Source organism: Hippopotamus amphibius, chromosome 1, assembly GCF_030028045.1.
Source record: "Hippopotamus amphibius kiboko isolate mHipAmp2 chromosome 1, mHipAmp2.hap2, whole genome shotgun sequence".
Lineage (NCBI taxonomy): Eukaryota > Metazoa > Chordata > Mammalia > Artiodactyla > Hippopotamidae > Hippopotamus > Hippopotamus amphibius.
In genome coordinates, this window is record NC_080186.1 from 60,711,973 (window position 1) to 60,736,708 (window position 24,736).

Genomic DNA, 24,736 nt, shown 5'->3' on the forward strand with positions numbered 1-24,736 from the left:
CCCCTGTGCAGTGCTCGAAAGCATGCGTTCACATGGATATGATACTGTAATCTACAAACCCTATTTACATTTCATCAATTGCCCTAATATTATCTATAGCAAAAGCCATACCTAACCTCCCGGGTCCAAGATTACATACTGCATTTTGTTGTCATGTATCTTTAATCTCCTATAACCTGGAGGAAAAATTAAGTGCTTGGCTTTTTGTTTGTTTGTTTTTTTATGATCTTGACATTTTAAAAGAGTAGAATGTCTCTCCTTTGAGTTTTCCTCTCTTTGTGCCTAGATTGAGGTTACGCCTTTGGGGTGGAAATACCACACAAATGGTATGTTTTCTCAGGAGGTACACAATGTCTCTTTAGATCCATCCTGGTGGTGTTAACTTTGATCACGTGGCTGGGGTGGGCTCTGCCAGGTTCTTCCCTGTAAAGTTACTAGTCTTCCTGTTGTGATTAATAAGTATTCAGTGGAGAGATGCTTTGGAACTTGGTGAGTCTCCGGCCTCTCACCACACTTCGGCCCACTGGTTTTAGCATCTGATTCTTGCCTGACAGTCACTGTGGTTTTTTCATGGCCCTAGACTGCATTCATCTAGACCTCCAGACCCTCTCCAAGAACCCTCAGGACTGGAAGAACTCATCATTCTTCAGATTGGAATTTTATCGGTAAATAACGTCTTTAAGTCTCATTGCCCAGGGTGTGGAGATGGGGAAGGGGGAGTAGGATAGGAAGACTGTGACAGTTTATACCTTGTAATATTTTTTTAAAATTTTATTTATTTATTATTTTTGCGGGGGCCTTGTAATATTTTTTATTCAGGCTCTTGCAAGTTGAAATCTCCTTTCAACTCAAAGGCATTGACCTGCAGACGATTCATTCCCGGGAACTACCAGACTGTTACGTCTTTCAGAATACGGCAAGTGTCTATTTTACTAAGCCATTTTATCATTTTTCTCTACTCCTTTTGTAGGTGCAGAGTGTAAAGCACATCCGCCAATAGATGTGTTTGATGCAGTTGTGTTTTGATGTGCAGTTGTGTTTAAAACAATTTTAATGCCATTTATAGCATCATTGGTCCAGAGGCTGTGACTTCTAAAAATGATGCAAGGCTGTTCCAACTTTTTAAAACTAGATTTCTGGGTTGAAAAGAGGAGTCTTCAAAGTGGACTTTGACTTCCTACTCTAGTAATACATTTTTTTAAAGCTTATGACCAGTGTTTTAAGTGTCTATAATGTTTTTCCCACCTTCGAAAGAAGGTCTTTGCAAATGTTGTAGCAAATGTTTTCAAACCTCAAGGCAGAAACTGCCCCCTTGATCTGAAGACCAATCTGCAAAAGATCAATTGCTGCAGCTTTTATTTTAGGAGGGGCAGGCATGTGCCATGGACTTCTGTCCTTCCTTCCTTCCGTCCTTTCTTCCTTCCTTCCGTCCGTCTGTCCTTCCTCCCTCCCTCCCTGCCTTCCTCCTTCCCTTCCCTCTCTCCCTCCCTTCCTTTTTTCACGTTTCTTGATGGACAGAACTGAATGCTAAACTGATGCTATATGTAACTGCTTTTTTAGCAATTCAGAATCATGCTTCATTCAACAAGAAGCGCTAAGTGCTAAATGAGTCCCTACAAAGCAGCAGGCAGGTTGCCATGCTTTAGAGGTACTATGGCCCTTAGGAAACTTACAGCCTAGTGGGAGAGATAGATAGAAAAACAAGGCAACAAAGAAATAAAAGTAATTATAAATTGTGACATGTAGTAGGAAAGAATGTCTCCAGCAGAGAGTAGCATGGTTAATATCCCTGGGGTGACCTGCATATTACAAAATGCATTATGAAATGCAAGCAAGGTAAAGAGTTTGGAGAACTGAATGTGTATGTGATTTGTGATTGAACCCACAAGTGCCTGAGCATCTTTGAGCACAAGCCACGTGCATGTTTCACATTCTCAGTGTTATCCAGGAATATCGTTATGACCAAACCAGAGATTCGAGAATTAAGCTATACAGATCTCATTTCTATACCTATGAGCTAGGACCAAACTTCCACTAGCCCTGGCATTCAAGGCCTCATTTTCCCCCAGGACGCCCCTAAAATACTCTGCATATTTCACTTATAAACTTTAAATGCTTGAAACAATGTGGAAGATTGAGGGCATTTGGAAATCATAAATTCAACCTGTGACCTTGGAGCAAGATTTGTCACTTCTGAAAGCATATGTAGCACTTCTGAAAACATATACGTAGCACTTGAAGCAAATAGAAAAATAATTTCTAGCCTAGTGAAAACCTAGAATTTCATACCCAAAGGACTAAATTAAAGCAAATGTTTGTCATTTCCATTCAGTGTTATAAATAAGGTCTTTGTGTTCTCTTGTAAAATTGGTGGTGAATTCTCATTTTTATTCCTTGGACTGGTTGGCTGTTTTGCTTTAGGATTTCTCTGAATCCAAATATGATTTTAGTATAATCTCATGTATTCACCCTTTGGACCATATTTTTTCATTAATAATAGGAAGTTGTGAAGGCATTGTGATGACATTTTCATTGGTCTAATTCTTTTTGGATCAGCACGCGGTTTGGATGCCATTGATATTTTAAGCAGAATTGATCTAACAAGTTATAGTTTCTGCTGGGCTGTAACCTCTTCATCCATTTCTGTCTCCAGATTATCTTTGACAATAAAGCTCATAGTGGCAAAATCAAAATCTATTTCAACAGTGACGCTAACATCGAGGAATGTAAAGACTTGAACATCTCCGGATCTAGTGAGTATGTTACGTGCTTGCCCACTGTGGATCACGGATGATATTTAACACTTCATTTTGGGATTTGGGGTATATAAATGGTTTATTTGGATGATGATAAGAAGAATGAACTCCAGAAAACCACATCTTGAGCATTCACTTCTGTCAAGCATACTCCAAAGTGTTGCATTTGTCTTCAAGTCAACAAATGTTGATTACAGACCTCGTAGGATAGGTGGTGTGGCACAGCGTTTAGGAGCAGTTTCTGTCACTGAACTGCCTGGGTGTTTGAGTTTTGGTGCTGTTTCCTGTTGCCTGTGATCTTGGACAAATCACTTAACCTCTCAGTGTCTTTCTCTGTAAAATGAGGGTAATAATAGTACTTATCTTCCAGATGTTGAGTATTAAATGAGTTAGTATGTAAAGCAGAGCACTGAGAACGAGAGTCGGCACGCAGTAACTGCAAGCGCTCCAGAAAAAAAAGAAAACGCCTTCGTGAGAGGCACTGGCGTGCTTATAAAATCTCTAGCGCGTCCTGGATAGCAGTAAGTGGTGGAGCCACAGAAGAGGTGAGGATCAAGAAAGCAAAGGTTCATTGCTTTGATGGGAGCAGAGTGAGACATACAGTCTCGCAACGCTTGTTGGAGAAGGGATGACTTGATCAGAGCCTGTGACTGTGGAACGGGATCCAGGCCTCCAGAGCCCAGAGAGCAGCCTGTACAAACCTGGGTCATTTACTCAATCATTACTCAGAAAGTACCCCCTGATCCACAGGCTAAAGTGGGCAACTCAGACCCCATTCTCACTGAGCGGTTGGGATCAGGTTAACAGTGGGTGGTCAGTATTTTTTCATCTACGAGTTTTGTTGAACTGAACCAGCCTTTGATCAGATAATTAGAACAAAATAAAATGTCAAATGCCTGTGGTTCCTAACTCTTTTATATTAGTCTTAAAATTAGACTCAATTTGCAGCTTTTCAGTTGTATAATACATCCTGATGATTTTGAAGTTTTGGTTTTGTAGTTCCATTAGGTGCCTCAAGCCTCTGGTCAGAATACGCAGTTTTAGTTTCTGTTAGAAAGTGGGTACTGTTCCTCAGCAGACACACTCTCCCCCACGGAAACGCGCAGGTCAGATGTGTATTTTCCAAGTACAAGAGTGGGCTGCAGCCATTTTCTGTGATAAAAGCTAACCTTTGTTATGCAGGAAATGTGGTTTGGAAGTCATTTGACCAAATAAGTTAGCAAGTCAAACAGGTTTGCCAGAACACGGTTTCCTTCCTCCCCACAAGCCTCCTTAGAATATTGGGGAGTTCTTCTTGCCTTTACTCAGAAGAGAGAACCTCTAGCTCCCTCCTGTGGCCACTGCAGAGAAACACAATCTCACAGCTAGAAACGGTAACATTTATATATGCTTCTCCCAGGGCTGTGCCCTAAGAAACCAGATTCCATCACTAGAAGAGCACACATTTTTTAAAGGTTTATTATTTATTTATTTATATTTGTTGGCTGTGTTGGGTCTTCATTGCTGCTCATGGGCTTTCTGTAGTTGTGGCAAGTGGGGGCTACTCTTCATCGCGGTGCGCGGGCTTCTTATTGCAGAGCATGGGCTCTAGGCGAACAGGCTTCAGTAGTTGCAGTGGGTGGGCTCAGTAGTTGTGGCTCGCAGGCTGTAGAGTGCTGCTCAGTAGTTGTGGCACTCGGGCTTAGTTGCTCCGCAGCATGTGGGATCTTCCTGGACCAGGGATCGAACCTGTGTCCCCTGCATTGGCAGGCAGATTCTTAACCACTGTGCCACCAGGGAAGCCCCAAGAGCACACCTTTAAAATGATGTTACAAGTCTTAGAAAGCTGAAGTTTGGAACTTGGGAAACGGATTTGTTTTCCTTTTACAGGAAGCTGTCCCGTGGATTGATTGCCCTGGCTTTGGGGGAGTGGGACAAAGGCAAGGGTGACAGCTGGTGGGATCCTCGTGCTCTTTGCAACACATTCTGAGGTTCATTCACATCCATGAGCTTCCCTTGAAGTTTCTCTCTCCTTCTTGTCATTACCCATGTTATCTCCAGGTGAAAGATAGGGGAATGTCCATTTTCACATACGAACTGGAAGTTGCCTTTTATGACTTCTAATACCCACCCCCAGTGCACCACTAATCTTCACATTAACTTGATTTTGAAAATGTAGCGATTTGGGCATGGGAGCTGGAGGAGGTAGGTACTGATGGACAGGACTCCCCATTGATGGGTGATGTAAATGGATATCCCAGGGAAAGGGGGTTTAGTAAGTGTCAGAAGCCCTGGTCAGGGTCACACAGCTGGCAGTGGTGGTGTGTGTGTGACTTCTCAGGGCCCTAGAAGGACTGGGTGGGGTAGGATTTCCCTCACCGCGTTGCCAGAGGCATCTCTGTGGACTAGTGTTTTACAAACCCAGGTTTGAGAACTGTTCCTGTGAGAATAATGTAGTTTCAGTAGAAGAAGAAAGCAATTATGATGTTTATAAAATACTTTTTGCAGCATGTCAAACTAGTCTTAATAAATCAAATTAAAACAATGCAATACTGGTTTCTCTGTCAGGAGAGATGGTTTATCTTCCTAGTTCTTGGCCTCAGTTTTCTCATCTATCTATAAGGCCCAGTTGAAGCAATCTTAGGGATTTTGTTCTATTTACAGGTCAGAAAGGAAGGTATGCTGTTCTTTCATTTCTTTAAGATTTCAGTCCCATCTTCCCGAGAACTGCTCCTATTCCCCCTGCCTCATTCCATGGATCCAAAAAGAAATGGTCTTGGGTTTTGGTCAAGTTGTTTTCTTACCTACCTATTAGATGGTATCTCGAGATAAACTTCTAAAGGATAAAATGGCCAAAGGTGGTTGTGGGTGCTCCGTACGAGGCACTGTTCTAACAAGCACTCCACAGGGATCATTTGACCTGATTTCCTGACAGCACGTGAAGCTGGTATAGCGATGCTCCCATGTGGTACCTGAGGCATCTGAAGCTGAGCAAGGCTAAATAATTCACTTAGTGAATTATATTTACTAGCTAGCCATGCTCTTAACCCACTGGATGAGCTGCCCTCAGGCAGTCCTGCCATGGTCGCTCACGCTGCTGTTATTTCTCATTCCGTGGACACTCTCCCATCTTTCTCTTGAATGTCTCCTCTGCAGAGGTGTCACTGTAGAGCACCCTAACTTTAGGCTCTCCTGAAGGTTTCCTGTCCCCAGCCCTGGTTCCTTCTCCTCTGGCCTTTTTTCGTCTGGTTCCTGAGAGCATCTCCTCTTCTAAGCCTCAAACATTGCCGCCCCCTCCCCATCCTTCCCAGTCTGTGTTTCTCCCTGTGGTCTCTCTGAGTGACCGTGTCCACACCCATGGTTTCACTGAGCTGTCCTCTCTTGTCACGAATGTCCAGAGTGAGCTCAGTTGACCCAGGACAGAAAAGAAGTCATTCTTGGTCAGTCCTTCCTTACTCCCTAAGTCCCGCTGAAGTCCCCAGGTCTTCATTTCTCACTACTTTGTGCCTTATCCTTCTGTGCCTTCTCTGCCTCTAACTTGGCTCAGAACTTCACAAGTCCTAACTTAGATTATTCAGTGGTCTTCTTATATCCTGCTGGGGTCTCTGCATTTATTTGTAAGCATACTGAAGCATTAATCTAAGCACAGGCACATCCGGTCCCTGCCTCCCAGAGCCAATCATGTAGTTGGAAAGATGAACATCAAATGAGGTAATAACTACTGTAAGTGTTTGCTGTTATTATTTGCATGGGGCTGTTCCAAGTGCTTTCACATGTGAACTTATTTAATCCTCACAACAGCCCTATAATATAGGTATTTATTTTTCATTCTACCCATTTTTTGGATGAGGAAACTGGGGCAGCTTCCCCAAGGCTCCAAAGCTTCTGAGTGCAGAGGGGAGATTCAGACCCAGGTCTCAGGCTCCAGAGACCATGTGCTTTCCCATTTTATGCTGTCTGTGTGCTCCTTGCTCTGCTGTCTTTGAAGACACAACTACAAGTTCAGTGACCATCAAGCAAAGGGGAGTAAATGGAGCTATAGGTGTGTATACTTTGGACGGGGTTATGATAGGGTATTGGGGGAGAGGGCTGATAGAGATGGGAATTTAGGGAATTCTGTTCTGGGGAGGAAGATACTCAATCTGAAACCCAAGGCTGAGTAATCCCCATGTGTGATGGGGAGGGTGCTGTTCCAGGCAGAGAGATCAGCATGTGCAAAGTCCCTGAGTAGGAGCAGGGAAGGAGGAAGACCAGAGTGGCCTCAGGGTGGGGAAGGTGGAAGCAGAGAGAGAGCAGCAAGGGGCAGGTGATGAGACCACAGAGAGTGAACAGGGGCCAGGCAGGGGAGAGCCCTGGTTGGGATTTGGGACAATACCATGAAGTCTGAGAGAAGCTAAGGATACAGTTTCATCTTCCTCCAGTACACTGCCTGTGCTACTGTGTTCCAAGGCAAAAAGCAGATTACTACTCTTCCTACTTTCATTCTAAGAGGTGATTTTTCCCACATGCAGAAAACGTGTATTGAACTGGCACTTTCTGCTGGGAAAGTACCTAATAAGATTGAGAAGCAGAAATGGAGATTCTGAGTGGTGAGACTTTAAAATGTTTGTTCCCTCATTAATGGAGGACTTGATGTTTGTGCTTTTATGTAAAAGAGCTCAGAGTGTGTCAGTAATTTTGCCTCTTTGGAATGGAGCCCCCGTGGACCACCTTCTGTTGAATTCTACTCTACAGTAAATATCTATAAATACATTTCAGTACATCTGTTAGGAATTTATATGTTTTTGAATGTGTAACTTGACATCAGGGAATGATTACCTTGTTTGTGAACCTCTGAATGAATGCAGTGTGATTTTTTTCTGATGTCAAAGCATTTATCATTTGATCTTGTTTTCCAGCTGCCATCTTGTTTGGAAATTATTCCCAAGTAAGGTGTGTTTGACATTTGAATTCTGTTTTTGTTCTTCAGTTCAGAAAAATACTCAGTATGTCCTGGTGTTTGATGCATTTGTTATTGTGATTTGCATGGCATCTCTTATTCTGTGCACAAGATCCATTGTTCTTGCTCTAAGGTTACGAAAGGTAAGTGTGTGTTGGAATTTTCTCCCTCCCTTCCTGACCTCCGCCTTCCGTGTGTCTGAACCGTGGGGCCTTGACGTTGGGTCATCCTGCCCTTTCTGGGGCCCTTGACTGAATTCAATTCCTTTGTCCCCCTACGAGGCATTAATCAACCTGGAGTGTAGAGTGAGTCACAGCTCCTGGCATGTCAGGTGGAATCAGACAATTATCCTGCTTAAACCTGAGCTAATGAGCACAGATACACAGTGGTGAATGCTCAAGCTTTTTGAATGTTTCTAGAATAAATAAGACCTTTTTAAATTCAGGAGTGATCTTAAGAACAGAGGAATAGCATGTGTGGGTTTCATCTTTTGTCTTCAAATCAGAGTTCACTTTGACAGGGAGGCATGGTAAATGGGTTATAATGAAGCATAAAAGACTATTGTGTTTTTTAAAATAGTTTAAAAATTCTCTCCTGAGTTTCATTTTACCTTTTTACCCTTAAGGCTCTTGCGAATATATACTCTAGCTCCCCACAAACCTTATTCTGGTGTGTGGCATGTGTGTAAATACAGACTGGGGTCAGGGGAAATAGGCAGTCACCAGAACACCGTATGTGGAGCAAGGAAACAGCCTACATTCTGTTTTTCCACTTGTTGACCTGTGTCAGTTTATTTTGTAAATATCCACTTCTCTTACCCGCCCTCCCCCACCCCCACAAGTCCCTCGATATCCTGAATCCAAAGCCAGGGTCTGGGTTCTGCCAACGCAAGGCGGGCACCTTGGGAGCACACGCTCAGGGGCTGGACTCAAGTCCTGGCTTGGCTGTCCCGTGTCTCAGTTGCCTCCTCTGGAAGGAAGGGCCCATGGTGCCTAGTTCGTAGGGTTGTTGTCTGGTTGAACGCACTGAGAATATGTAGAGTGCTTGGCATGTACTACGTGTTAGCTATTTCAACAAGAGTCTGTTGGAGTGAGAGCCCAGCATTCAGTATTTGAGTCCCTGAGTTAACTGGAACGCTCACCTCTAGCTGGGCTAGATTGTGGGGAACAGTGTGGGCTGGAATCTCCAAGTGAGGACCCATCGCATTGGAAGAGCCCTGTTCTGTACGTTTCTCCTTCCAGAGGGCAGTGTGGTTTGTAAGAAATGCTTTTTGAAATGTCTGCCGCAGAGATTCCTAAATTTCTTCCTGGAGAAATACAAGCGACGCGTGTGTAACGCTGACCAGTGGGAGTTCATCAACAGATGGTATATCCTGGTGATTATCAGCGACCTAATGACAATAATTGGATCCATATTAAAAATGGAAATTAAAGCCAAGGTAAGGGGCAACCGATTTTAAGTCTTTTGTTCTTTCTATTCTTCTGGATGGTCTCACATACTGTAAGATATGCAGGGATTCTCATGTTTTCTCTTTTCTCACACATAAAACGGAAGCCTCCTCTGAGCTGGTTTCTCATGAAGGGGAAATGAGAAAGTCGATGTTCTGTGGAAGGTGATATTCCTGTGAATATCTTCCAGGAAGCTTGGCAGCATCTTCAGAATAGGAACTGAAGTTTGAGAAGATTGGTTGTTTGGGCGGGCTTTATTTATTTTTTTTAAGTTGCAAAAGCAGCAGCTGACCCATGAACCAATCATACCATGAGCCAGGGGTGCCCATCCATGATTGATGGGTGCTCTGATGGATGGGGTGGGGGCAGGGCTATTTGAGTGCCTTTAGGCGCCTGGGACTTTGGGTAACCTAGTTGATTTAGTCTCCTAAGTCTTGACTCCTCCCCTCCGTGCTCTGCGTCAGCTAGCAAATCCTACCAGCCTTCCCTCCCAGCCACTAAATACCTCCCTCTCGTCCATCCCCACTGCTCCGGCTTCCTTCAGGCTGTGTTCTTCTCCGGACTGGACTGCTACAGCAGTCTCCTCATTGTTGGCCTGCCTTCAGCCTTATACCCCTCAGATCCACCCCCACAGCTGTCAGAGTCATTTTTCTGGAAGTGTCTATCTTGCTGTGATAATCCTTTCTCCCTTTGGGATGAAGTGGCCTCTTCAGCACGGCCTCCAGAGTCCTCATCATCTAGCTCTGCGTTCCTCTCCCCTCCTCACTCTCCCTGACGCTTCAGTGCTGCCCCTCTGGCCCATCTTGCGGGCTCTCAGCATTGGGCCCTGTTCAGCCCCTGTCCATTTACTTGCAAGGCTCTGCCAACCTGTCCTCCAGGCCCAGCACCGCTCTGGGGTCACGCCCGTGGGAAGCGCTGCAGGATAAGCCCAGCATCGCATCTCTCCCTGCGTGTAGCACATTATAACAGAATTGGACTTGTGTGTGTGTGCCTCCTCAGTTAAACCTAGAAGTCCTGGATAGCAGAAACTGTTAGCAAATCATGCTGGAGCACTCTTTCAAAAGTAGCTGAAAGGTATTGTTTGATATTTAACACACACCATTAGTTTATGTGCTTTAATGCCTCGGTCAGAGGTGAATGCAATTTCTATTTCAGGATATTATTTGAACAGAAATTCACTTCAGCCAATTTTAATACTAGAAGGAAATGAGGAACACATTTGGAATTGTGCTATTATTTCCTTCTTCAATTTGAAAACTCTGATAATCATTGTAGAGAGACAGGCAGTCCATTCTTTTCCAGTCAGTTTAAAAGTCAGGTTCATAACCTGAGTGGAGTACAATATTTGACTCATGTCTGTTTCTTCATTCCGTAGAATCTCACAAATTACGATCTGTGCAGCATTTTGCTTGGAACGTCTACGCTCTTTGTCTGGGTTGGCGTCATCAGATACTTGGGTTACTTCCAAGCATATAATGTAAGGATGTGAGCATTGAGTGACACTACTGGGATTGAGGTCCATTTCTTTGCATTCTAGTAGCTACTTTTTAATTCCCCGCATTCTGCTGATTCTTTTTTCAGGTGCTCATTTTAACGATGCAAGCCTCACTGCCAAAAGTTCTTCGCTTCTGCGCATGTGCTGGTATGATCTATCTGGGTTACACCTTCTGCGGCTGGATTGTCTTAGGACCATATCACAACAAGGTGTGTAGCCTAATTCTTCCTTCTGCACATGAAGCCTTTGAGACCCTTAAAAGTGGGTTTCCAGCACTGACCATCCCACTTTCCTCCAGCACTTACCCTTGACGTCAGTAAGCACGTATCTTTGCATCGGTTTTCTTTTTCTTTCCCTTTTCCGGATATTGAAGTGCCTTTGGGATATTGAAATAAGATCTGCAGGAAACCAGAGAGCACACGTCATGGTTGTCTGGGCCTGGCTTACGGGGGTCACATATTAACCCAGCCGGTCATCAGATAAGAAGTGTTTGGACATGAGATCACTGTAATAGAAACGAAAATTAAATGAGGAAAAGTATTACAAAATCTTTATAACTCAAAGTATTAGGGTTTGCATCCAAATTAACTGAGGAGACTGGAGGAGGATAAAGACTGCCCAGAATGACCATATTATTAGGTTTATGATTAAAATGAAAACACATCTTGCCTTTGCAGGTGGTTTTGATTTCAGTGTCATCTCCGTGCCTTATTAAAGATTAGTATCTGAGTTCTAAACTATTGCTGGACTTCAGTCAGTATCATAATCTCAGGGACATCAAAGTTATATTCAGATGTTCTTGTTTTAAAATGATAAATTTGATTCCAAGATATAGCAAGAAATGAAATTAGGTAGGCCTTGTTTTCAAACCAAAAAAAGGAAAGGCAATGGTTGCATCTTATAGTTTTTCTTCCATGGGCAGTTGGAACAACAGAAACAACAAAAATAAAAATAATAACATCTAACACTTGACGCTATACTAAGCTTTCTGTCTTCTCTCTCATTTAATAGCCCGGAGTACTGTTATCTTGGCTTAGGTGCTCTATCAGGAGAAAAGTAAAAATATAATGATGCTGGTGTAATAGCTTGGCCTTAAGTTTTGACCTTGATAGTTGCATTAAACAAAACATGATCAAATCTGGTTTAGATGCTCTTCACAAAAATTGAGCAATCCACAAAACTCAAACTTTCAGTATCGTCCTACTAAAATAAATCCTAGTAACTTGGCATCCACCCAGACTTTCTCCTCTTTAAGTGTTTCATTTAATATGTCCAAAGAGAATTCCTGTTTCCTATCTGAGAAAGTGTATAATCAACAAAGTGCCAATCTCTGAGTTAATAGTAAATTGTAATAATCTTATTGCTCTTCCAATTCCATTCCACTGCTTTAAAGGTGACTCATGAGTAAAAATTGTTCTTAGATATGATCTTTCTGATCTGGAGAACTTACTGTCTTAGTGCCCAGGAAAATTTACATTTTTCTTTTTTACTTGCCTCGTAGTCTGAATGCTTTGCCACATTTTTGTCACTAGAGGGCAATGTTGCACCATATGGAATAAATACTGAGCCTCCAAGCTCAGTGAATTCAGTGGTCCTATCCCTGTTTCCCTGCCCCATCATTATTGTGGAAGGTGCTCAGAAAATGTTGCTTGAATTTCACTAAACTAGCTACCATTACAAAAGAGCATTTAATCTGACTCAAGAGTAGATCAACCATGAGAGCCAAGTAATCAGTCTTATTTCTTTCAATGTGTGTCAAGTTTACCTTGTGAAAAATGATGTTATTTGCTTTGTGAGTCTGACTGTATTTCCATATGTTCAGTTCTGTCCTTTCAAAGAATCCAGGGGAGATTGGGACACTCTGGCTCGGCAGTATCTAAGAAAAATATAACGAGAGCTGCAAATGAGAGCCATTTAAAATTTTCTAGTAGCCACATCCCTTTTTTTTTAAAAGAAACAAATGAAATTGATTTTAATTATATATTTTATTTAACCCAATAAATTTAAAATATTACTTCAGCCTGTATTCAATATAACACATGGAGATAGTTTTCATTCCTTTTTTTTTTAGGTACTAAGTCTTTGAGATCTGGTGTGTATTTTATCCTGACAGCGCATCTCGCTTTGGACTGGGTACACGTCAGGTGCTCCATGGGTGCCTGTAGCTGGTGGCTTCCATGTTGGATGTTTCACCTCTTGGCTTACACCAGCCTTTCACTTCTCCCCTAGAGGAGTGGAGAGATAAGAACTATGTCTCTCGGGCTGTCCAGCAGGTGTGTTTATGGCGTCTATCCCCTGTCTCTAGCCAGGCTGATATATTGGGGAAACGCAGAGCTGAGTTAATTCAGCAAATGCACTAGTCAGAAGGAAGAGAAAACCTTCAGTCTGGTTCTGGACTTCTGTGCTTTTCTGCTCCATATTACTTCTTCTTTGAGTCTCAAGTTAGAAATGTTTACTGCCCCTGCACGTCTCCCCCTGGTTTAATCCAAATTATCAGAATGTTCAGGTTCTGCCATTCGGTCAGTATCTGTTGAATCAGAAGACCTTCGGTATTGCCTGAAGCCATGAGAAATGGGACCATAGTGAGCATTATCTAGAATTTCTAGAATCACAGCTAGCTTGGGTGTGGAAGAGAACTCTTTCTTTAAACAAACAAACCAAAAACTGTAAAGAGGAGGTGTCGGGAAAATTAGAATTTCACCTCGCTGTTTTTCTGGCAGCAGGAATCCCACATTTTAACTTTGAGTTTTCCTGTTAGACATCAGATTTCAACGGTTCAACTGAAAGAGAATAAAAATACAGAAGCGTCCCAGCGACGTTGACTCCAGCACTAATGGACGCTGGCACAACACCCTTTCAAAATGTCTGGGCATGGAGGGCTGGAGACCGTTAATGTTTAATAATTCAAGGGGAGAACTGGAAGAACATTGCTCTAAGGTTTCTGGAGGACTTTCTGAGGAATAAATCATAGTCTTGCAGTCATTGTCGCCATTTTACAAATGTGCAGACAAAGCACTGAAAAACCATTGGACTTGGCTGATGCCCTCGGTAGAAGTTCAGCAGCACTCGTACTACATTTGTGCTTTCAAGGCTTCTGGTTTTAGCCAAGCACATCTCTTATTCAAAACAACTATCAGCTGATTCAAACATTTTATCTGAATGCTGCACGAGGTTCTTGGCACCAGCTCTTGAAGCAAATTTTTATGTCATTCTCTGACATAAGCCATTGCAGGTTATGTTTTCATTCAAATGAAAGTTGTTTTTGGCGCAGTTGCAAAATCATCCTTCGTGGAACAAATGCTTGGGTTCTCACTGTGGTCCCCTGGAATCTGTGGGGATGCTTTATGGAGATATTCGTTTAATGTTTATTAAATGTCTACTAAGAAACAAACGCTTTTGGGTTCTTCTAGCGCAATTTCTTGGAGGGCAGGGACCAAGGGTTATTGCTCCTTGCATTCCTTATCTCGCAGGCTGTGCATAGGACATGGTAAGGGCTCAACAAGTTTGCTGAGTGAACGGGAAAAAGACACACAGCAGTATCTGCTTTCCAAGGGCTTACAAGCTTGTAAGAACCAAAGCAATTTCCTATGACTGTAGTACTATACTGGAAGCACATTAGGACCTTATTTCTCCCTACTTTGGGTGTAGTTTTTATCTCTAATTTTTTTTTTATTGAAGTATGGTTGATTTACAGTGTTTCAGGTGTATAACAAAGTGATTCAGTTATACACACACATACACACACACACACAGACACACACAGTCTTTTTCAGATTCCTTTTCATTATAGGTATTACAAGATATTGAATATAGTTCCCTGTGCTATGCAGTAGGTCCTTATTGTTTATCTGATTTGTATATAGTAGTGTGTATCTGTTAATTCCAAATTTCTAATTTGTCCCCCTCAGCCTTTCCCCTTTAGTAACCATAAGTTTGTTTTCAATATCTGTGAGTCTATTTCTGTTTTGTAAATAAGTTTATTTGTATCATATTTTAGATTCCACATATAAGTGATATCATATGATATTTGTCTTTCTCTGTCTGACTTACTTCACTTAGTATGATAATCTCTAGGTCCATCCATGTTGCTGCAAATGGCATTATTTCATTCTTTTTTATGGCTAATATTCCACTGTATATATGTGCCACGTCTGCTTTATCCATTCATCCATTGATGGCATTTGGGTTGCTTCCATGTCCTGGCTATTGTAAATAATGCTGCTGTCAACACTGGGGTGCACATATCTTTTCAAATTAGAGTTTTCTCTGGATATATGCCCAGGAGTGGGATTGCTGGATCATATGGTAACTCCATTTTTAGTTTTTTAAGGAATGTCTATACTGTTCTTCACCTTGGGTATTTTTAAAGATGATTTCTACTATGGATTTTGGCCACCAAACCTGGCTCACAACCACTTCTTGTGGTACAAAATGATAGAGTATGTACCAATAACTTAATTTATTGGGACTCTGTTTAACTTTTCAGTAGGTTAAAATAAATCTCACATGCACAGAGAAGAAAGAGGTGAATAACATTAATGCTGAGATGGATATTGTGTCTAGACTGATTCTGAGTTACTGCACAGGAAACTAAGGGATGACTTTGCTGTGTGCCCACCAACTTGCAGTTCTGGAACCTGAAACACAGACTGGTAGGAGTTCTTGGCACTAAAGAAAAAAATTGGCTAGATTCCAAAAGAAACTTTGAGAGATGTGAATTATTAATGGTGCTGTCAGAGTTGTAATTGATGTCCATAGAAACCAACTGGAACTTCTTTGTCTGAAGGCTAGTGGTGGGGATGGAAACTGTTTACTCTGGGAACTGCCTGTCTTACTGTTAAATTCTCTGCATATTAATGATGATTTGCTCAGATGGATGTTCCCTCCAGGTCTCTATGGAGAGTGACTTCAGTCCACCTCTTCAGAGTCGCTGCTGATGCAGCAGAATCATGGGCCTAGTCTTGTTTGGGGTACACTTGTGTACTCTCCCTTGGTTACAGACTTTACCCTGTGCAGCCAGCCCTGGAGCAGGGAGGGTAGGACCTGCTGTCTGCTAGTTGGTTGGGTACAGAGAAGTGTGAAGAAAACAATTAGAAGACCAACCAATAGTTTCCTCTGTGGTTCTTACTGATACAAAGAACACACTAGAGCTGCCAGGGCAGTCGGTCTTGACGTAGATTTTGAAATAGTCCTTCAGTGCTGGCTTCATCGGACACAAAGACAACGCCGAACATACCAGATGAAGAGAATAATACCAGAGAAGTGGGCCGGGTGTTATGAGCAGAGCCACATACAGGATTGTTAATCCTGCCATTGAAGGAGTGGAATGAGGCCACATAAAGGAGGAACTTACTCCAAACTTCCTGGTTTGGATTTTTACTTTGCCTCCAGACTTTTTATATTGTTTAGCAAGAGAAATTACCTGAAGGCTATATTCTTTGAAGTTTAGATTTTACTGCAGCTTGGACTGGAGGCTGAAGAGGTTGGAGTGAAGAAGGCTTCCTTGGAGGTTTCTGTAATAAGTGTATAAGTGTTGACATCAGAGTGGAGTAGAAAGAGTGGGTCAGAGAAACATCATAGGAACAGACAGACCTTATTAAACTGTAGAGCAGCAAAGATAAATTGATTCAACACACAGGTTTTTCTGTTGTTGTTGTAGTTGTTGTTGTTGTTTTGAAGTATAGTTGATTTACAATGTTGTGTTAATTTCTGCTTACAGCAAAATGATTCAGTTATACATATATATATACAATCGTTTTAAAATATTCTTTTCCATTATAGTTTATCACAGGATATTGAATATAATTCTCTGTGCTATACAGTAGGACCCTGTTGTTTATCCATTCTATAGATAGTATCTTACATTTGTTAACCCCAGCATCCTACTCCATCCCTCCCCCAAGCCTCTCCCCCTTGGCAACCACAGGTCTGTTCTCTATGTCTGTGAGTCTGTTTCTGTTTCGTAGATAGGTTAATTTGTGTCATATTTTAGATTCCACATATAAACAACACACAGGTGTTTTTTTTTTTTAGAACTTTTACTGAGATACAATTGACATACAATAAACTGCATATATGTGTACAATTTGATATTTTTTCTTCTTAGTGATGTATATATGGCAATCCCAATCTCGCAATTCATCCCCCCCAGCTCCCTCCCTCCACTTGGTGTGCATATGTTTGTTCTCTACATCTGTGTCTCTCCTTCTGTCTTGCAAACCAGTTGATTTGTACCATTTTTCTATATTCTGCATATATGGCAACACACAGTTTTAAGCACTTTATTTTGGAGTAATTGTTCTTCGGTAGGAGACTAGAATCACTGGCAGAAATGGGGAAATTTGGAAGGAAAGCACATTTTCTGGGTTCAGGTGATGGGAAATTTTATTGTGTTGTATGTGAATTAGTAGCACAATTGCCAACTGGAAATGACCCAGAGACATTCATGAGAGACTTGCCTGTCCCCAAAGCCACACTCACTGACTTGATGGACATATAGGCCCCCACCACTAAGGACAGAATGGGTTCACAGCTCTACAGTAACTTGTTGCCTCTGCGTTTCTGAAAACTATGTTGCCTTTTGCCTATTAAGTCATTATCATTCTTTACATAGAAGCTTTTCACATTCATCTAAGGTTTGACCCTCTGACCCCAGAGATGCTCATTCATTAAGCACCTGCTGTTTGCTTTCCATGATTTGGCTGTCCTCTGTCAACAGCGTTAAGCCAGGTGGGGGCTGCGGGATCCCGGGGGCATTCCACGCCAGCCCCTGCTCAGCTCTGCCCCCCAGGGCTGTCAGGTGCTCAGTCAGCCTCCAGCAAACCACCTTGTGTCACCGCTTCTACCTGGCCCCTCAAACTTGCCTCCTCTAGAACTGAGTCCCTCAGAGGTCCCTCCCCTGCCCCCTTTTGGACTTACTTTCTCCCCAGTTTCTTCTAGATTCCTTGCGGTCCTGGGCCCCTGCACTCATTCTCACCGGCATCCCGGCCCCAGGGCTTTTCTCATTCTAGGAGATCTTCACATGTCACGGTTACCATTTAGAAACACAGAGCAGATCCTGTCCCTCTTCTGGTCGAAGTTTTCACTAGTTTCCGGGGAAGCTGGGATTAGCCCTGTGCAGCGCGGCACAGACTCACCTCTCAGGCCAAGTCTTAGGCTCAGCACCGACTCCCCCCATGTTCACTGAGCAAATCCTCCTCCTCCTCCTCTCACTGGTGAGCTCCTCAGCCTTCGGGCCTGAGTTCTGAGGGTCACTTTTCTCAGGCATCCCCCCCAGCTCTACCGCAGGGTGTTATATACCTCGGTGGCGGCCTGTCCACGGTCAGCTGGGAGCCCTCAGAAGGCACCAGCGTGATCATTCATCCTAATGCACCTTCCCACCTCTGGTTAATCTTTAGTTTTTAAGGCTCTAAAATTACCTGGACCTGTGGTTGGAAAGGCTACAGGGAAACCGTTCACCTAGCACAATTTTCTGGAGCCCCTGTCTCTGGCCCTTCCACCTTTGCTTGTGGGCTGCAGTTCTTTGAAAGCAGTTTGGCAGACTGTAGCTTTCTTTTATTTTTTCTTTTTAATTGTAGCTTTCAAAATGTTAATCGCTTAGACCCCATAACAGGAAAAAAACACTACGCTGAGAAATGTGCACTGCATTGTTCTTTACAACAGCAAACATGATTAGGATGTCCAGCGACAGCGGAATAAATTTGGCATTTCCAAGGAGTGGTCCATCATCTAACAAATGCTCTCTAGGTATGAATAACATAAGACTATGTTAAATAGAAAAGAAAGAAAAATCTGGATCCAAATTTGTTCGATGATATGACCACAAATATGTAAAAAAGTGCCAAGGGAAAAAACTAAGGGACGTGTCAAGAGATGACCTTTGTGAGCATGGAGGAGAGTTTTGAGTACCACTTTCCCCTGCGAGCTCCACGTGGTATTCCAGATGCCCTACAGTGAATGTTAATAAGAGCGGCAGCAACATCTTCAGCAAAACCAGCTGACTCTGCTACTTTGGCTAATATGTCTCACTACTTTTGGTCTCCTCCCCACAGTTTGAAAATCTGAACACCGTTGCTGAGTGTCTGTTTTCTCTGGTCAACGGTGATGACATGTATGCGACGTTCGCTCACATCCAGCAGAAGAGCCTCTTGGTGTGGCTGTTCAGTCGCCTGTATTTATATTCCTTCATCAGCCTTTTCATATATATGATTCTCAGCCTTTTCATTGCACTTATTACAGATTCTTACGACACCATTAAGGTAAGCAGTTATTATTTCCTGCTAAAAAACTATTGCAAATTCTGTATAGATCAGAACATGGGAAAATACTGTAATATTTTACTTACTGAAAATACTAAAGTTTTACTTAGAGTTTGGGGTTTTGTAGAAAAGAGACTTTTTAGGTGCTGGAGGTTAATTTAATATGCATTTAGGACGTTGTCCCTGGTGCCCAGTGGATTGGTTTGGAGGTGTGGTGGCAAAGAGAAAGGAAATGGGTAAAGATGGGCTGAGTTTGGTAAACCAAGGAACTGGGCTGTTGGTCTCGACACTGACAGGTGTACCTGCCTGTCTTGGGACTTAGACTTTGAGTAGTAAGTTTCAGTGATAAGGGGTGACCGTCATCCTGACAGGTGTCCAGACATTGGCACACCTCATACATGGGATGCCACTCGTGCGGCGCAGTTTTCCTTTAAATTATGAAAGCTGAGACTTCCGTGGCTGTTTAGCTTCCTGCCTTCTTAAGACACCCGCTGGGTCCTGTGTCCTTCCAGACAGGGTCTGGTCTTTAGCCAAGCTGCAGCATGAAGGAAGCTGTGCTGCCTCCGGCAGTGGTGTCTCCACAGCAGGTGGTCACGCTCAGAAAATCCCTCTTCGAGGCCAGCGTCTGAGCAGTCGGGGGTGCCGTGTCCATGTCTCGGGGTGTTGTCCTCTTCTTGAACCCTCTGCAGGCTACCTCGGAAGAAGCCGGTCCATTGGAAACACTCCTGAGCACTTTGTACACGGGGAGATGCGGGTTCCGTGGGGACGGGCGGTTGGCTCCGCAGCGGGGCTGGCCGTGGGGAGAGGAGCAGGGCCCTGCGCACTGTGGGTGCCTGTCCTGGACGTGGCGGTGTCCCTGCGAATGCCCCAAGCCTCAGTGACCTGGTGGATGACCTCACTCAGCTTGAGGGGAGGAGTCTCTCAGGGTCTTTGCGTCTGCTTGGAGGAACCTACTGCCTTCTACCTCACTAAGCGACTCACTTCTGTAAAAGTAGAGGAAATAGGGATGACTTCTCGGCCAGACTCTACACGGGCAGTGTGGGGAAGGGGAGGTCTTACCTGGTCTTGCAATTAACATGAAAGCTTTAGATTTCTGACTGTTTCCTTCACTTCTTTAATTAACGTGCCCCTCCCCTGTCCCACTGTGGCTTGCTTTCTGGAGTTTTCCTCTGGATGGCTCTCTGTTCAAGCTGTGGTGACCCTGGCTTGGCTTTCAGGGGACTGACTGATTGATCATTGTTAATATCAGCTCTTGGATCTGAACTAGCAACGTGGGAGAGTTTTATTTAGCAGAGGTGGACTCGGTTTGTTGACAAAGAGAGCAATTCCCCTTACTGTATAAATAAGGTAACAACACTGTGTACCTTTTAAAGAAATACCAACAGAATGGGTTTCCTGCCACGGATCTTCAGGAATTCCTGCAGGAGTGTAGCAGCAAGGAGAAGTGTCAGAAAGAGCCATCAGCCTTCCTGTCCTGCATCTGCTGTCTGAGGAGGTCAGTATTGTGTTTAGTCAGGTCTCCGTGCTCCTGGGAGGAGACGCCCTGCTGCCTGAACAAAGAGCCCTCCCAGGGCAAATGCTACAGTCAGGAATCACCTGACCGGGGGAACTAATGCATCCCTCCCTGTCTTCCTCCCGCTCAGTCGGCTTTAGAAATGAATTGTTCTTTATAAAACAAGGTAGAGAGGTACGTGACATGGTTGAAATCTCTTGGGAATATTATGAGACTGTTATGAGAAGGCATGAACTATATCCCTGAGGTCAAGAGGGTGAGCTGGTGAAAGGAAGAGGTCAAAGCCCTTCTTTTTTAGAGGTGGAGCTCTGGAGTGACAAAGGTGTTTTCTCCTTTTCACAATCTGTGGTGCAAATAACCTTCCTTGAGCAGAGCAGGAAACCAGCTTGAGAGGATGCTGTACGTGCCCTTGGCTGCAAACACAAGCAGTTGATCAACTGCTCTTTGCTTGCCATTCATCAGTGCACTTACAAAAGCGGCTGGACCTCAGTGGCGAAGGCGTCACACAGTGGCTGGGGGACTAGAATGGGGGTCAGATGAGGGTACTTTTCTCCATTATGCCCATGTTTGTTTTCATCTGAAGTTAACGGTGGGGGTTGTTAACCACAAGTATCCCCGACTCATGTGCTTTGAGAAGGATTCTCTAAGCCAGAAAGCTGAAGGAAGATGGCAGAACGTAATTGCTTCTTAAAATCACAAGACGTGTGTTCTGTTAATCAGTTCATACTGTATCTTGGGATTTGAAATGGTGTGATGGAGCATTTCTAAAAAACATCTGGTAAATATGAAATGAGGTCTTCTGAGAAGAGTTAAGTTTTTACAGTCACATTTTATCCTCTCAGGGCATTAAAGGGCTGCCATGGAAGCAAGGTAAAGGGAAGTGAATTTTCTTAATGAGCAGCTACCTCCTAAGAAGCACCTTGTGCAATAAGGAAGGTCTCTCAAAGTTGCTTTTCTAATATATAGTGAACCGTAAAGGAAAAAAAATAGCATTTGAGAATATAGTTGTGAATTCTGGAAAGTAATGGATAGATTTTGGTGTTTGATTTTTGGACCTCAGTTTATACCACAAAAAGCCCCAGGAGGCTGTTAAATGATTTCTCGTGCAGCCATATGGAACGAGTGAAAGATTTAAGGGGTGGCCTGGAAGACCCGTTGATAAGAGTGGGTCTGAGTGGTGAGAAGAGCAGAGCAACATCAGCAGGTGGTTTTCCCTAAGATGTGCTAAGGCTTGTAGGGAAGGTGCCTGGTACGAAGGAGGGCCTGCCCGCCGTGAGGAATGAAAGGATTAAATGGAATAGGAGAGTCCACCAAAGGAAATCAAATGAAGAACTAGGATTTTGAAAGTTTTGAAAAAAGAGGCTATCAAAAATAAAAACAGAAGTGGCTGAAGATGGTCATGGGTGAAGTCAGCTAGATCAAAGCCTGGAACCCAGGGGGTCTGGATGGGCCCTGCAGAGAGTGATGAGGGTCATAGGGCCTAATGAAGGAAATGGGTTGTACTGGGGCCTTGAAACAAGGGATGGCTTTGAAATCATCAAAAATTAAATACATGTGGTTGTGTTTAACAGCTGGAAACCTAAGAATGAAATAAAATTGAGGAAGGCTCTGAATGGAAGAGTACATATTGGGGAATAAGGACAGTATAAGTGTTGGTGTCTGGGCCCCTCTCCAGTGCCCATGACGTACCACCCACCTATCACATCTCTGTCTCCTGCGGAGCGTGGCTGGGTTGCTCTTTTTCAATCAACCAAGCAATTGAGCAACCACCACAGACTCATTCTCCCACAAACTGATTCTCTCCTGAATAGTTGATTGAGGCCCTGGCCTGATGATCAGAACACCTGGGTTTTCATTTTGGATCCTGCCAATTACCGAATGTGTCCCGTCACCTTTCCTAAACCTCTTGGTTCCTCCAGTGTCATCAGGGTGGAACAGGTAGCATCTGAAACCTCTTCTGGTTCTAACTCTAATCCTAACCCTAACCCTAACGTGATCTGGTTCTTTGGAGAGATGTGCTTGGTTGAGCAGATGCAGAGTTAACCTTTCCCCTTCTCTACCACAGAGAAGGAGGAAGATCTGTGGTTCTAGTGATTGAGAAGCTTTGTCAAAGGGAGATGGAGGGTGAGCAGCTCCTCAAAACTGCGAAAACCATGTAGTCAAGCCCCAAATAATGTAAATCGTCCTTAAGTTTTCTTCCTCTTACATGTTGCACTCAGCATGTCGATAACCTGTGTACTCCTACAAGATAGAGTATGTACTCCTGTCCCATCTCAAAGATTTTTAAGTCATTGTTTTCTTTTCTCTTTCCTTGTCCTTTCTGTTACAGGAATGGCAGTGATGACCACTTGATACTTATTAACTAAAATCCTTCTGCTGAAGATAATCAAGTTTCAGGTCTCCATATCAAGCGACAGTGCAGAAGGACCCCAAATGGCTTGGACCAGCACTTCCAAAAGTACTGATTTTGGAGTGGGAAAGAGGCCTGGCTCTCGGCTGGCTGCATAGAACTGAGTTCCAAAGTTCCTTTTTATGATGTAAACTTGAATGAAGAAGAATACACCACAGTCAGCTGCTGGGCATTTTAATAGGGCAGGAGCGGCGAAATCCTGTATTAGTCTTTTAATTTATGACATCACAGTGCTGGGATGGAAAAAATCACATTACAGAGTGTGCAAAACAATGGTGTTTAAAGCCATGCATTTTAAAGATGTGAGTTTATCATCAAGTATGGGTTTGTCTTAAAAGTAATTCTTAGGTTAGAAGACATTTGTTAACTCACGGTCCGCCCCAAACTGAAATTCATTGCAATAACAATTTAGAAACTTGAATCTGGAGAACTGTTAAGGCATGTAAAGATTACACTTAGATCAACAAAAAGACCTCTTGCAATGGACATTTCTTGGCCTGTTTTGCTGTGGTCCTCTTCTCAGCATGATATGAAACTATCAGCAAAGTCAGTGGGATAAACTGGAAACAGTCATTTGGACGTCTTGTCACTTGTGCTGATTGTTGATTGAACACACATGACATGTGGACATTATGCTACAGCAGTGGTCACTCGTTTTAACAACTGAGCTCCACTGTGGTGGGGATTTGCCCTTGTCAAGCAAGGAAGATGGTATTTTTTTCCCAAATAAATTAAATTTATTTTTATCATAACATAAGGAACTACTACTGTTTTTTTTTTTTTTTTTTTAAATGTACTGTCTCTTAACATCTACCTAGTGAAAAATTCAGATCACATCTCTATCAACTGTCTGGTCTCCAAAAGGAATTTCCCACTTTCTTAAAAGCAGTGCAGGAGATGTAGAGGCTAGTATGTAGGAGCTATTCAATAAATATTTATGGTAATAACTTGAGATTAAGATCTCTTCGTGCATAGATTCAGTTCATACCTGAGCTATGTTAGAGGTCAACTATTTTAAACTTACTGGTGAAGAGCAGGGTTTGAATCAAGCAGGGGTCTCATCCCAGGGTTTTCCCTCTTTTTCCCCCGCTCCTCCGCGCCAGCCCCCCGCCAGAGTCTTTCTGGTGCCCCCACTCCTCTCTCCATGCCCTCACACTTTCTTCATGTGCCCACACCAAGTCTAGGCCAGGAAAATCCTCCAGTTAATACCAGTGAAGTCTGTAAGTGGGTGACTCAGGTCTATACACAAAATACTTTGCTAAAATTATCATTTTAGTTATAAACTACTTACCCAAAATGTCAAGAATTATATTCAAGTTTTAAATTAAGGGCCATTTAACCCACAGTTCTAAGGTCTCACTCCCATGACTCCAGAATCAGTATGCAGTTAGATCACTTATTCGCCCCTGAGTATACCCTCAGTACATAGTTCATCTCTGAATAGAATTGCTGTTAATGCATTTTACATCATCTGCCGCTGTGACTACCATTTGAATTGAAGATTAATGATGGTTTTCTATGCTCATGTTTTTCTTCTATTGGCTTGCAGGTTCCCTTTTATTTCTTTTCCCTCCAGCTGGACAAAACAATTTCAGGAAGAAAAATCATTTTTCAAGGTTCCCCTGTATCCGTGGAAACATTGTTTTCTCTCTTTTTAATAATTTTAAACAATTGTCACATTGCCAACTGTGTTATCTATTTGGATTTTATTGAACAATATTTTCTCATAATTCTGCTAAGAGACACATCTGGGACAAACCATTTTTCTCTCCTTCCCTAGGCCTCCACTTGGAGAGCTCACTGTGAAAGTTAGGAGACATGTTCTTTCTGCCTACTGGTTTCATTGTGGGACCAGTTCTTGTAGGACGTACCTCCTTGGCTTGCAGTGACTCCCTCAAAGCCAGATGTACCATCCTTAGGCCTGTTGACTTGGGGTGG

General features: G+C 43.1%; 1 protein-coding gene across 1 annotated transcript in view; it reads left to right on the forward strand.

Moving 5' to 3' along the window:
* The window catches only part of MCOLN2 (mucolipin TRP cation channel 2), a 53,006-nt gene extending 29,504 nt beyond the window's left edge, over nucleotides 1-23,502 (forward strand). Inside the window, exons 5-14 of the mRNA XM_057745113.1 lie at nucleotides 581-665; nucleotides 820-916; nucleotides 2,654-2,753; nucleotides 7,705-7,817; nucleotides 8,963-9,112; nucleotides 10,498-10,599; nucleotides 10,704-10,826; nucleotides 18,669-18,875; nucleotides 20,249-20,370; nucleotides 22,718-23,502. Of these exons, the coding sequence (XP_057601096.1) occupies nucleotides 581-665; nucleotides 820-916; nucleotides 2,654-2,753; nucleotides 7,705-7,817; nucleotides 8,963-9,112; nucleotides 10,498-10,599; nucleotides 10,704-10,826; nucleotides 18,669-18,875; nucleotides 20,249-20,370; nucleotides 22,718-22,754 (1,136 nt within the window). The 3' untranslated portion in view covers nucleotides 22,755-23,502. The remainder of the gene's footprint in view (nucleotides 1-580; nucleotides 666-819; nucleotides 917-2,653; nucleotides 2,754-7,704; nucleotides 7,818-8,962; nucleotides 9,113-10,497; nucleotides 10,600-10,703; nucleotides 10,827-18,668; nucleotides 18,876-20,248; nucleotides 20,371-22,717) is intronic.
* Nucleotides 23,503-24,736: the final 1,234 nt, after the last annotated feature.